At 38.9% G+C, this 13,655-nt stretch overlaps 1 protein-coding gene across 1 annotated transcript; it reads left to right on the top strand.

Moving 5' to 3' along the window:
• Positions 1-1,817: 1,817 nt before the first annotated feature.
• On the top strand, positions 1,818-12,840 carry mtpn (myotrophin). Its single transcript, XM_032589699.1, has 4 exons — positions 1,818-2,141; positions 3,736-3,846; positions 4,405-4,488; positions 11,650-12,840. The coding sequence occupies exons 1-4, from the start codon at positions 2,070-2,072 to the stop codon at positions 11,746-11,748; spliced, it is 366 nt and encodes a 121-aa protein (XP_032445590.1). The 5' UTR covers positions 1,818-2,069; the 3' UTR covers positions 11,749-12,840.
• The last annotated feature ends 815 nt before the right edge of the window (positions 12,841-13,655 follow it).

Here is a 13,655-nt window from a genome sequence, read left to right on the forward strand (position 1 = left end):
AACAAGCTGGCCGGTAATCATTTTTACCCCTACAACCAGTAGGGCGTAAAATCTGCAACAAGCCGGAGAATTCATTACACTTACAGTGAAGAGATTAATACGTGTTTGCAGTTCAGCTGCCCGGCTATAATACCTGCATGTGAAGCTGCTCAGAAGAGGACAGGAGAGCTCTTAAGTGTCATCAGTAGCATTTTTATTCTCCTCATGATTTGTCTGAGTTATCCATTATATATCAATTAGAATTGTTTTTTTATATGTTCTGCTGATTTTGCGTTCTGATGGTGCACAACAACTCTTTGTCATCTCCTGTATTTCAACCTCTAGAGAAGTTGTTTACAGTCATTACCTTTAAAATAAGAACTCTGTGTCGCTCTTGCCCTTGATATTTACACACCGGCGTTATATAAAGATTGTATTCCTCCTCGTCTTACAAAGTCTCTGCCGCTGATTTATTGCATCAGAGACTGACTGGGCAGCTCTTTACCTGGCATATTTGACAAGAGATACGGCCCTTGTAGTGAACACTGCCATCATCTGCTGCACTGAACGCTTTGGTTCCTTCAGCGCCTTGGAAATTACGATGCACAAGCCATGCGCTGCTAAAACACCATCAGTCACTCCTTTCATGAGGCTGTCTCTATCTTTCCTGCACACACTGGTACATGCAGTAGATGCTTTACTGCTCTTGTTGAGTTTGCAGTGTACGTTCACCTGTAGGCTCTAAAGATTTCATTTCAGAGGGATCAAGGAGGAAAAACTGTCAGGATTACACCATGATCCTCTTGTAAAAATGGGGTTGCTTCTTCACACTGAAGGAGCAACACCATTCATTTATAGTGTTTATATTGTAGACTTGAATGAAAGAAAATGTGAGATGTTAAAACTAATAAATTGTCTTCCTTTCTTTTTTTTTGTGAATGTCCTGATTCTGAATTGAATGTCAGAAGCAAAACAATTCACCTCCCTTTAGGTCTGTTCTCTTATACAGCTCAGCATTGTAAGAGATTTATAAAACTAAATTTTGGCATTCCATCATGCACCTTTCCATTGATACATTCCGATATTTCAGAAAACTCTTTGTATCCAAGGACCAAGTCTAAATATATATATATTTTAAACTGCCTTAATGCCCTGTGAGTCTACAGACATGACTTTTTTCAGAAAACTGTCGTGGTTCCACAGAGAAATAATTTCTGCGGTTGCTTGAAGAAACAAAGGCAACAGCACACCACCTTTAGTAGCTTTGGTAAAAATGTTTTCAGATAAATTCATCTCACTCTGAAAAAAGTCATTGAACAACAACCTATAATTTGAGCACATTTATTTAAATGCATAAATAAATAAATGTTTCATTGAAATCACCAGTGCAGAAGCTGCTCAGACCTCAAATAATTCCAGTAAAATAAATACAATTTCAACTTTTTGTGCATTCTTATTTAGTATTTAGAAACAAGTTTTATTAAAGGGTTAAAACATGTTGCTCGTTTTTTTTTTCTTGTATTAAACAGTGAAATTTGTAGAACATAAAAGCATAGTTTTACAACATAGCCATTACGAAACTAGAGCTCTGAAATGTTCAAATGCTTTCAAACCACATCGGAATTTGTGGCTCTTTTGCATGTGTCGTGTGTTGGAATGGCTACGTCAAGCATATATTTATTATTTTATTACTGTGTTTGTATGTTTCAAACGTGACCAAAATATGTTATTGTTACAGAAAACGTCATTTAAGCAATGGGATTTGAGAAATTTGTGAGAAACCTGTGAATATTTCAATTTAACATGCGCACCTGAAGGCCACCTCAGACGTTACCTTCCGGGTAACGGCGTCGGAAACATTTCTGGTATGCAGAAAGGCGGATCCCTCTTTGCCACTTTTGTCTTTCAGAACTTCTGTAGTTAGCATTTGCGTTAGCACACTTCAGTAAACGTTGTCACGCTGTGTTTTTAAGCAACTCTGTTTTCAGACCATCTCCTTGGGGTTAGTCACAGCGGCGATCAGTAGAGCGTTAGTCCACCGTTAGCGAGCTAACTTTTTACTGCATAACAAGGAAGGTGCTGTACGCAAGATGGACCAACCTCGAGTGATATGGGCATTGAAAAACGGTGAAGTGAACGAAGTTCAAGGCGTTTTGAAAACGGTAAGAAGGCTGTTAAGTCAGTGTCATCTTTAAGCTGAGCTTCTTCCGAAAAGTAAAAAAAAAAAAGGTTCTGTAGCCGGCTAGCTAGCTAGCTAGCTAGCAAACAGCGTCTGTACTTTGACTTTTTTTTTAATAGCTGAATATTGTTCATATGTGTTAAACGATAGATAGAGACGAGGCTTCGGTGTGGCCCGTGTTTAGTTTGGCCAGCATACACAATAATTACTTTGAAGCAACCTGTTGGTTTTGCAAGCCAACAATAGCACTGATGAGAAGTGCTAGCACCACCAGTGAGTTCATTGTTTGGACTTAACAGATCTGGTTTAGGAAGTACGTTACGTTTTTAGGAGATTGCTAAGCTGTTAAATGTGTAGCCAAAAGCTAGCTGGCTAATCAGACAAACGGGCCCAACACTAAACGGTGTCTGTTGAGGTTGGTGGGCGGGGATCCCAGCTGTCGCCTACAGGACGGAGGGCTTATCCATCTCAAATTTAGCGTCACTGTCTGCTAAAAGTGGTGCTTAGAGGTGAAACACCACTTTTCTAATCGGGCACTGATTCTTGGAATTTTATTCAGACCTCGTAGAACAGAACAGGTTTTTATGCAAAACGTGCCCTAAAGTGTTCCCACAAATTGTAGCCATTCCACAACTGTTGCACCTGCTGGAATGTCATCCGCTGCTGGAAGACTGGGTTTTAAAATCTGCATATCCGCCCACACCAATGAAAACATGATGCAAAGAAACACTAACGTTCCTTTCTCCAGTAAAAACAGTGTTGATAGAAATCACATTTATAGTAAGGAAAAAACACTGACAAAGATCTAACTTGTATTAAGGTTTTGGAAAGCCAGGATTTAATTCTCCGTCGAGAAAGCAGTGAATCATACATACTTTAACTTAACATGATCTGATAAGTTTGGATGTCTTGACTTATTCATGTTTTTTTTTCCTCTTCATAACGGATTGTTTGACTGACTATGACAAATGCTAATTCAAACTTTATTGAACCCAATGGGTTACAATAAAGCTTTCATTGGCATCTGAATAAATGGATATTTACCTTTTTAGTGTCTCAGTTGAATCAGATATCTGAAATAACGCTGGCCCAGGTACTTTAATATGAACCTCTTGTATTAACTGATATTAATCAACATTTCTCTGCCCGTATGTGTTAATTATTTTACAGAGATTGCATCTTTGGTAAGTGTAGCCATATTTACCTTTATTTTCAACAGAATAATCAAACAAAAGATGTCACACTTCAGTGGTTTTGTCGCAGAGGACCAAGTGATTTATCTCTCTGTGGTAGTTGGGTAAAGGAAAGAGGAAGCATCTCATGGTTGGGTTTGGTTTGTCTGTAGGAAGCTAAGTTAGGTTGACTTACAGAAACAGCAAAGCAGGAAAATGCTTTGCTGTTTCCTTTTTTTATATGAATAAAAAGCAGGAAATGCCTGCTTTTTATTTATATAAACCTTTAGCAACAACAGGTACAGACCCCATTAAGCACAGTGGGGTCTTGCTATATTGCTGAATGTGAATGGTTTGCTTCTGTTTTACGATCTAAGCCGAATAACATCCGTTTCTCGTTTTCAGGGGGAAGATGTAAATCAGTCCCTGGAAGGGAGGAAGCCTCTTCATTACGCTGCAGACTTCGGCCAAGTAGATATGATAAAATACCTTCTTCATAAAGGAGCAGATGTCAACGTAAGTGATGCTATCACTGCATCTCATGCAGTTTTGGATGAATTTGCCTACTGTCTAACCACTGAAAAATTATGGCTCTCTTCTGCTTCCTTTTCCAAGCATTTTCACAGCACCTTTGGGCAGTTTTAACCTGTTTATAAATAAATGTTGACATTGACTATCTGACCTCTAACCCGTAGGTTCTTTTATATCCACAAGGGATCAAGTTTGTAGCTTGATTCCTTTTTTTTCTAAATCAATACTTGTTGCAAAAGAATATTTAAACTTCCATAAATTAAAGAGTGTGGGTCAGTACTGTTTTATTGACACAAATTCTCATATATTTGGCTGTTTGGTTTGACTGGGCTATTATTAAATAAAAATTACCATTCCGTTGAGGTTCTGGCTTCATGTCTGGAGTTGCTATGCTGTACTAAATGTATTTTTTCTACAGGTTCCAATACACCGATGGAAATCTTAATAACTGACATGTGTTAACACAATTTGCAACCAACTATGTGTATGATAGTGGTGACTTCAAGAAAAACAACAGATTTTTGCCTTGTTTTGTTTCCACAGGCCACAGACAAGCACGGGCTCACTCCACTAATGTATGCCTGTTTTGAGGATCACAAGGAATGTGCCAAGATCCTTTTGGAAAAGGTTGGTGCCACAATTTCTCTATTCATAAATGAATATGCATCCCCAGTGTCTTTCACTCTATGCTTGTTGACGTGTCAGACAGTCCACAGTGAGTGCTGATGAGGTAACTTGGCAGACAAAAGGCCCTTTAACACAGTTCTGTGGAGGCTATGCTAGAATGCTCAAAGAGGGCCACATAAGGCGCTTTTTCACTAAACGCGGTCCTGGTCCGCACCGGCCTGATTGATTTTCCATTAGCAAATCCGGCGCGCCTCTGCCTGACTGTTCTCAGATTTTCGTACCCTCTTCAGGGGTAGCACTAGCAGGACCGAGCCGGGTACGGCACCGAAACAGATTGACAGCTGATCACATTCGTTGATTGGCTCGTGATTTAAGTCACTGAAAACTTGGAGCCGCTATGGTCAGCTTTCTGCACGCTCACGTACCACCCACAATAGCAAGGAACAGACCGTATAATGGAAAAGCTCACTACCTGGGGTAAAGCCGAACCACCCATTAACCGGTTTTCTTGTGAGAAAGTACCTATAACATACTGCTGTTATTGTCTAGTAGCACTATTAAGTTAATATAGCCTTCATCAAAACGTCTTCTTTCATCCGCCTTTCTCCAATCTTTGCTGTAAATCTTAGAACCTTCAGTATTCTGTCATGTTCATACTGGAGTTGTAGATTAAAGAAATTACAGCTGTGATTGGCGCAGGTTGCAGCTGGCATCGGCTGCAATAATAAGCCTCATAATAAGCGCCCAATATAACGCCATCATGACGGGATATAAATTCATACGATCAAATACGAAGCTGCCATTTCTCAGTGAATGGTTTTAAAGTATGCCTTTGTTTTTTGTCTTACCTGAATGTTTGACTGAATGATGTGTAAGAGTCAAGAAATGACACATTTCCTGTTTATCTTGGTTGTATCAGAGTGAAGGAAGAGCCAGTGAAAGAAGACACCTTTCGCAATCATTCCTCTTCTTAAAAAGAAGGCAGCTTAGTAAACTAAACAGTCACCTGTTACATAAAGGTGGAAGAATATTGCTGTTCTGATTATGGAGACTCAAAACTTGGTAATATATAAATTTGGTAACCCTTTTATTTTGAAGGGGTGTACATAAGACTGACATGACGCTATCATAAACATGACATAACATCTGTCATGAACATGAAGGAGTCTTTATGAATGTTTACAACTATTGTCATAAAGTGTCTTTGGTAAATGACACTTTATTTATGTCAAATTTCATGGATTTAAACTTATTAAATGTTAGATAATAAAGGGGGACATTTTCTCTAAGTCTTTCTAAGCAGTGTTGTTGAAACTTTAAGCACCTTTGGTCAAAACAACAAAGCTGAAAGTACTTAGGGGGACATTAAAAAACTTTAATGTTCTTTTTACCTGCTCAGATATTAAACATGAAATATTTTAATGAAACCAAGAAGAAAATAACAAATAACTGTTGGTCTGAAAAAAAGTTTCCTTAATCAGAAGGAGCATAGTTTTCTAATGTTCTGACTTAAAAAAAAAATTTTGTTGTTGTTGTTGGTCTACAAAATGTTGAAGTCTCTTTGAAAACCATTGCTGTATTTGGCTAAGTTTAATTAATGTGTGTGTCCATGCCTGTTTTCCAGTAAAAAGTTGCCCATGCTCAATATATTAAAATGAAAGAATGATAAAACATGACTAATTACTTTTTTATCCAGCATTTTCTCTTTTAAAAGACATCAGCAAAATAAATTCTCAGTTATTGCAATAATCAATTTTGCATCACCGGTATTTGAACTTTCTTCCAACCACAGAAAAATTACAATTAACTTGCTTTAAAGATGGCCGATTTGTACCTTCTATACATCTGCTTCAAAGGGCGGATTGACTGTTGGCATCAAGAGTTAGTGGTTACCCCACCAACCACTTATTGACCTTTAAAGGTTCTGCAGAAGGACAATTGTGACCAGGTAGCACTTACGATTGATCAGCATCACAATCATGTCTTTGAGCAAAACCTTTTCCATCACCATGGCACAATTCAATTCAGGACATTCTCTGAGCATTCCAAATTGAACTACACATCTGTACATAATCAAAGTACATGTAGTGTATGATTTGTTCATTACACTGTATATAGTATTACGCTTAAAGCTTCAGGTGCTGGTCATTTGCTGACCTCTAAGTCAAAGCAATTGGTAGCACAAGAGGTGAGCACTGCTCATCTGAACTGGGGTGATCAAGGTTTAAGTGATCCCAACAGGTTTTCCTCTAGTGACCATCTTTGTTCCCAACAACAAGGATTATAATCCAGGCAGCTCAAAGGTAAACAGTCACTACGGGGACCAGATCTTAAGACATTCACGCCTATGCACTGTGAAAACCTCGCTGCTGTCTCAACATGAGAATAACAGATCGAATACACAACAGCACAGTCGATGATGTAGCTCTGAGGCTCTGTCTGGTTGCACCTGTGATTGCCACCGCACTGCAGTGACTAAAACCGAGCCCAGTGAGAATACTGGATTATGACTGTGGGGTAGGTAGACAGAAATTGCTTGGTTTCCCAGTGCATCATGGGAGTTGACACCTGCCCCCTAACTGTATGGTGCACTGCTGTTGGTAATAAATTATGAAATATGTTTTTTATTCAAAAGGTGGTCCGGCTGTAAGAGGTCTGCCATAAATATGGAATACAGTTTCTAGAGAGCAGCCATCTAAATGCAAGTCTGCAATGAAAGGGCAAACAAATTCATACATTTCTTTGAGGAACTGTGCATGACAGAGAAGAAATGGTTTTAGTATATAAAGTTACATTCCTCGGAATCTTTCCTTTTTAAAGACTTCACCATTTGCCCATGTTTTGTTTTATATTCTTCTCTGTACCAGTGTTGGGGACAAAAATGACATTACAAATATCGGCCAAATATGAGCCTGTCGGATACTTTTTTACTTATTCAATATGTTTTAATATGGATCTCTGTTGTTTTTGTTTTTTCAATTATTGAATGTTTGGTTCATCTTTAAATTTCAGACACAGGATGTGTGATCATGAGTCCCACATTGCCCACATTATTTGTGGGCAGTGTGGGACTCTGCTTCCAAAAAGAGCAGATATTGATCGTTGACTTTTCCTTAGATGTTATGGAAGGTCAATACTCTGAAGCACATATTGCATTTCAAGTAGCTTGACTGAAGCTCTTGACCAATAATTAAAGAGATACACAGGAGAACATTCAGTTCTACTCAATAGGGGCTTAATGAAAACTTAATGGACTCTTTGGCTGGTCAGGAGTATTGGGTTACTGACCCAGTGAGGCTCCATGATCCAGGATGATGATGCTCTTCAGTTTGGCTGCACTCGCCCCGGGAGTCTATTCTTATTCATCGGACTTGGTCTCACTTAGCCACCGGCTTCTTGATGACCGGATAGAGTTTGGGCAGTGAAGTGTTTGTGGGGGATCGTTATTCAACTTGAGAAAAGCTTATTACTGTGAGTGCTGTTAGTATGGAGAGGGTGCATTAGTCCTTGAGAAGCTGTAATAGGAGGATGAGCTTCAATTTTTATGTCAACTGTAAAAATTGTAGCTTTGCAAGCATGCTCACTTGTGGAACTAACACATTTCAGTTCATTGCATTGGGGCTTTTATTTGATAAACCAGCACAAAGTAGCTTTTTGTCTAGGTATTTCAGCTCCCCAAGATGCATTTTCTTTTTTTATATTGCAGATCTTGTGAAAAAAAAAATCTGATTAGATGAACCAGGTTTCCTCTAGAAAAGCTGCTAAGCCCAGTGGTACAGACTACTGCTGTAACAATTCCCTGAATGATTCGAGTACCTCCATTATTAAAATTCCTCGAAGCTTCTTTAAATTGTTTTACTATTTAGCTCACCGTGTTCCAGCCGGATGATTAATTATGTTGCGCAACGCTCTCACTTCTGCATCCGAGCTATTGCTAAATGCTAACAGCATAACATCCTATTTTAAAGTTTGCTCCAGGGGGATTTTATTGATTGCTGATAATGTGTGGGATTTTTTTCATTTTTCGGGGGACCAATAAGCATCGTTAAAATGACTGGTGTGATTCCTGAAGTATGGCAGCCTTTCTCCTCCTCCTTTATGTGCAAATATGAAAAATTGGACAGATGTTAGTGGTGTATAAAAAAAAAAAATCCTATTTTACATAAACGACACGGGGGGTAAGTAAAGCCTGGTGGCTTCCAGGCTGACAATACAGTCAGGGGAAACCCCTTGGTGAATTTTCTGCAAATGATTTACACAGAAATATCCAAATTGGTGAGCTGACAAATACTGAGCCTCAAATAGGCAGAGATATCTGGTGTTTTTAAAAAGGCCAGATGACTGGAGTGCATTACAAGAAGTTGTCTTATTGATATTTTCAGATGGTGGATTGAACTGCGTTAAGTCCGATGTTCTAAGTTAAATGGTAACACAACTTTACCTCTGACCTGTTTGTTGTTTGGACATCACACTTCTCTAAAAAAAAAAACATCTTGGGCCTTCACACGTCAGATATATATACTGAACCTCATTAGAAACAAAATGGCAATTGGAATTTTTTTTTCAGTTGGGTGGCTTTTGAAAAACTAAAGTTTTTAGCTGTTAGTGTCAGAATATGTCGTGCTTATTACGATGTTGGGGGGGTGGATGGGCTTCTCTCAGCTTTGTTGTTCCCCAGCAGGAAGAGTATTGATAGTTGATCCATACTGCTAAATGAGGTCCAAGTCTGTTACTAGGTTTCATTTTGAACCAGTTACTAATGACTTCCCCGGAGCTGGAGAGAAAAAACAGTTGGAAATGGAGCTGCTTCCTATCTTTTTGTCCTGCCTTTCAGTCACTAAGCTCAGCAGAGCGAACCAAGCTGGGTTACTGTGTACATGATGTGAAACAGCAATTGGATGGATTTACTGACACAACGACCACCTTATCACTGTGTTTACACTGGCTAACGAGTGTTTGCTAGGCGGATAAGGCTGCAGCTTATATCAGGAGAGCACACAGACATTATCAGAGGAAATGTATTTCGGTTTCTGTCCAGGAATCCTTCCTGTCTCAGGTAAGATGAATCACACAGAGGCAACCTTCTGAGTATTTTTAAAGTACAGGAAAGATAATGCTGCTGCTCTTGAAATTTAAAGAGCTTCACTCCTAACAGTCTGTAGTGAAAGCTTCCATTTCCCACTCTGTTCTTGTTTTGTTTTTTTTATTTTTTTTAGAATATTTCATGGAATCTTTTACAGTTTTAAGAAAACTTATTTGAAAGCTCACTCTGTACTTGCTTTTTTTCTTTGAAAAGTTACTTAAAAATGTAGTTTGTAGGCCTTTGCTCATGAGGGACCTGATGTGAAACACTTATATTAGGATGTTTTTCAGCCACATTAGTTCCATCCCCACTCAGTTTGTATCACTACCGTACGATGTTTAGTTAAAAAAGCATTTCTATGAACTGATTCCAGTACATCTTTCACTTTAGAGCCTAGATCAATTAGTGTAGAGCTCCTGTTGACACAGAAACGACCTTTGTAAATGTTTGCAAGGTTGACAAAATGCATTTAGGGATTTTTTTTTAAACTTTCTTCTTACAGAGCTGCACATTTATATAGATTTTCTTTGTTTAATTAGAAAGAAAATACAAGGAGTTGTCATGCTTCAAGTATTATAAGGCCATAACTTAACCTAACTAGAGCGCTCACAGGTGCGTGGTTCTAGGAAGTGTGAATGAATTGGCAAAAGTCCCTTTTGCTCCGTCTTTCATCTCCTCGCCAATTAGAGATGTAGATCTGACAGGGCATCCAGCCCTGCTAAATCTCTCCCAACTCTGGACGTGCTCTGTTGCTCCCGAAATGGGGAATTTGCACTCCGGCGACGACACGGCACCACGCCGTCCCGTTGTTGCCGATGCCCTGCTCCGCCACGCAACGGTAAACTCTTGTCTGCCTGGGATCTGGAAGCCCCGGTGTTAACAGGGTGAGGCGTCATGCTCCTCCCCACGTCACCCATTACATCTGTTGTCACTGCAGCTGAATTCAGCTCTCGCTCTCTATCCGTTGTCGTATGAGGGTTTCTGGTTCTCCAAACGATCGCGTCCCCACTCTGCTTTTTCACATTGATCCCGTTATTGCTGTGGGCTTAAATGGATTTGGACCTTTGCATCTCTCACAGTTTTACGTGTCTTGTTTGGATTAAGACGGACCGACAAGCAAGTCCTTAGTGATTGAGTCGGAGAAGAATAAAAGTGAAGGCTTGTTTGTGTTGCCTTTGTTAAATAGCCTGGGACCGCTTATATAAATGCCGGGGGCCATTTGCCACTGAATTGAAGAAAGCAGCCAAGACAGGAGTGACCAGGCTATGTTTAACAAAATCCCAACACTCTGTCACCTGCCACTGAATGGCACTATGGCTGTTCTGTGTTTTATCAGCGTGATAATGGCTTGGAAAATCACAAAAGCAACATCTAGGTTTGAATATTTAGATTTAAGTATTTCCAGATACTAATTGTCATAAAATAGAAATGGCGCTTATTGTCCAACAAAGGGAAAATTCTGGTGCAACAGTAGTCACAGAAAAGGTTCACACAAAAAGCTCTTAGTGTTAAGAATGTATGTAAAAATAAATGACTAACAATAATAATGTACATGGGCTGTACCAGTGCAGAAAGACAGATGCGCAATAAAAGCAGAATCAATCGGTTTATCAGATCAGCCCTTCACTGTATTGATATTAAGTCAAGCTGAACTTTTCACGTTTGAAGTATAAGTCTTCACTAAAGGAATTCTGTTATTGAATTTTAGGCCATATAATATGTATTTTCTTATTTTAAAACACAAATTGTTTATTTGCATCATACATATTCTAAAACGCCTGGGTGGGTAAATGAAAATCTGCCAGATGTGATAATTTTTAAAAACTCAGATTACTCGTTTAATCACCTAAATTAGTTGGTTGTAAATCTATGGCAAGTGCATGAAATTTTGTGTTCTCCTTACATCCCATCGTGCAGATGGCACAACTTATGTGTGCAATCAGCTGTTTGGTTATAATCCCTCCTCATGTTAGATTCCTGTTCACCTGAAGTGTTTGGATGCGCCATCAGAAATAAGATGATTAGAAGTAGGACTCTGTGTGCCTATATGTAATATTCCTGTCCCTTTACCTCTGCAGGGAGCTGACAAACACATAAAATCACCAGATGGCGTATCTGCCTTTGACTGTGAGAGTGACACCATTCGGGAGCTGCTCAAAGCTGCAGGACCCAAGTAAGGAAAGCGGCTGGACAGGTGGATGAACGGACCTGCAGATGGATGCAGTGGTCCCCTGACAGAAGACGCCCTCACCCCATTTACTCCAATCAACCTCTGTCTTACCACTGCTTTGGTCTGTTTGTTGGAGGTTCGTTTTGTCTGCCTGGTGATTTCCATTAATCTTTTTCTTCCCATGTTTTTGGGAATGTATTTTCTCTTCTTTGGGCCTCTGTCTGTCAGCAAAGTGACACATAATAGCCTCCCTTAGGGACCAAGCACTGGGGGAGTTGTTAAGCTTGGATCATGTAACACTGTTCAGACCAGAAGTTAAGTTCTGTCAGGTTAGCACTAAAATATGCATCTGAAATTCTGCTGCCTCTTAAACTAAAACAAAACAAACCGTAACAGATCAGTAATGTTCATTTTTCCACAGTTTTCCTACATGCCAGTGTTTTGAACAGTAACTGCGCTGTGATAAATTAGACGGATTAAAATGCAAGGTTCTAATGTTCCATTAAGATAAATAAATAGAATATGTAGCCTGTTCATTGATTGACCAAACTATTTCTTCTTAAACATGTTTAGGCCTATTACTCACATATCAAATGACATTTAATGAGTTTGAAATCTTTATTTTCCTTTCCTTCTTTTTTGACCAATCACCATGCTGGGTTACTAGAAAGACTTGAATGTTGCAGTTTTGAAATAATAACCTGTTGAAAAATTGCTAACAGAACATGAAAATGAAATTTTCTCCCCTTGAGTGAGTTTGTTTTTCTTCTTTTTTCTCAAAGCATAACTCCTTTTTCCACTGCATTGGCTTTCTTGGATCTGATGATGGGCTCTGGGTGCTGAGAATGATGGGTAAACGGGGGTTAGAGTTGAAACCTGATCATGGGGCTGCTTATGAATCTCCTTGCCTTGGATTTGCTTCGAGACCCCGCCTGTTTTGCTGCATGTCAAAACTGCTTCTGCTTTTCTGCTACGAAACGGTTGCTGTCCTCTTGGTTGCTCTTAAATGAATTGCTAAGTATGTACTGAACTAAAACATGGTTATACTGACTTTGTTGTGACAAAAGTCTGTAAAAACCAATAAAAACATTACAGAAACTGTTTTGTCTGTTTCCTTAAATATAAGAGTGCCTTGACGAGTCTCGTTACCTTCCACAAAGGAGTGTGGGCAACTTGCTGAAGAACCAGCGCATTGGAAAGTTTACTGGAAGGAAAAAAGTTCATTAGAAAGTCGATATCGAGTAGGTTTTGAAGCCAGACCTTGTTTGGAGGAAATTCACAAGCCATGAGCTGCTATTCTATAGATGCAAACAGACTTTACTAATAAAATCCAGATTCATCCAAAAAACCAAGGTAAAACAATCCTTAAAAAAAAGGAGTAATGTAACTGCAGCCTTGTTTAATATGGCTTTTGCAGAAGGGACAAATCATTTTTGTTCTAAAAGTATTTTATCCTAATTGGGGAAAACTAACTTGCAAGTAACATTTCAGCAAGATGTTAGAGCTTGTTTTAAGTTAAAAACTTTTATAAAATTTTTTTTAGTGGTACTGGCTCCACTGACAGGTTATTTCACTTATGGGGAAAATGTCTTGTAAGTGAAACAATCTTCCAGTGGAACTAGTACTTTTTAAAATCAATATTAAGGAATTATTGACTAAAAAATAATCTATATCTTGCTGAAAAGTTACTTCTAAGTTAGATTTGTCTTTGTCCAAGTGCTCTAAGATATTTACACTAGAAAACAGACCAAAAATACTTAAGATTTTGTGGTTTGACTGTCATGAAATACCAAAACCTCAATTTCCAGGTAGCAGAGATGAAACTCCACCGTAAAATGTTCTGGATAACACCATCAGATGTTGGTAAGAACTGCTAGTCCACCTTGTTTGCTTTTGCCACTCCTCTTTAAGTTT

This window comes from Xiphophorus hellerii, chromosome 17, assembly GCF_003331165.1.
Source record: "Xiphophorus hellerii strain 12219 chromosome 17, Xiphophorus_hellerii-4.1, whole genome shotgun sequence".
Taxonomy (NCBI): domain Eukaryota; kingdom Metazoa; phylum Chordata; class Actinopteri; order Cyprinodontiformes; family Poeciliidae; genus Xiphophorus; species Xiphophorus hellerii.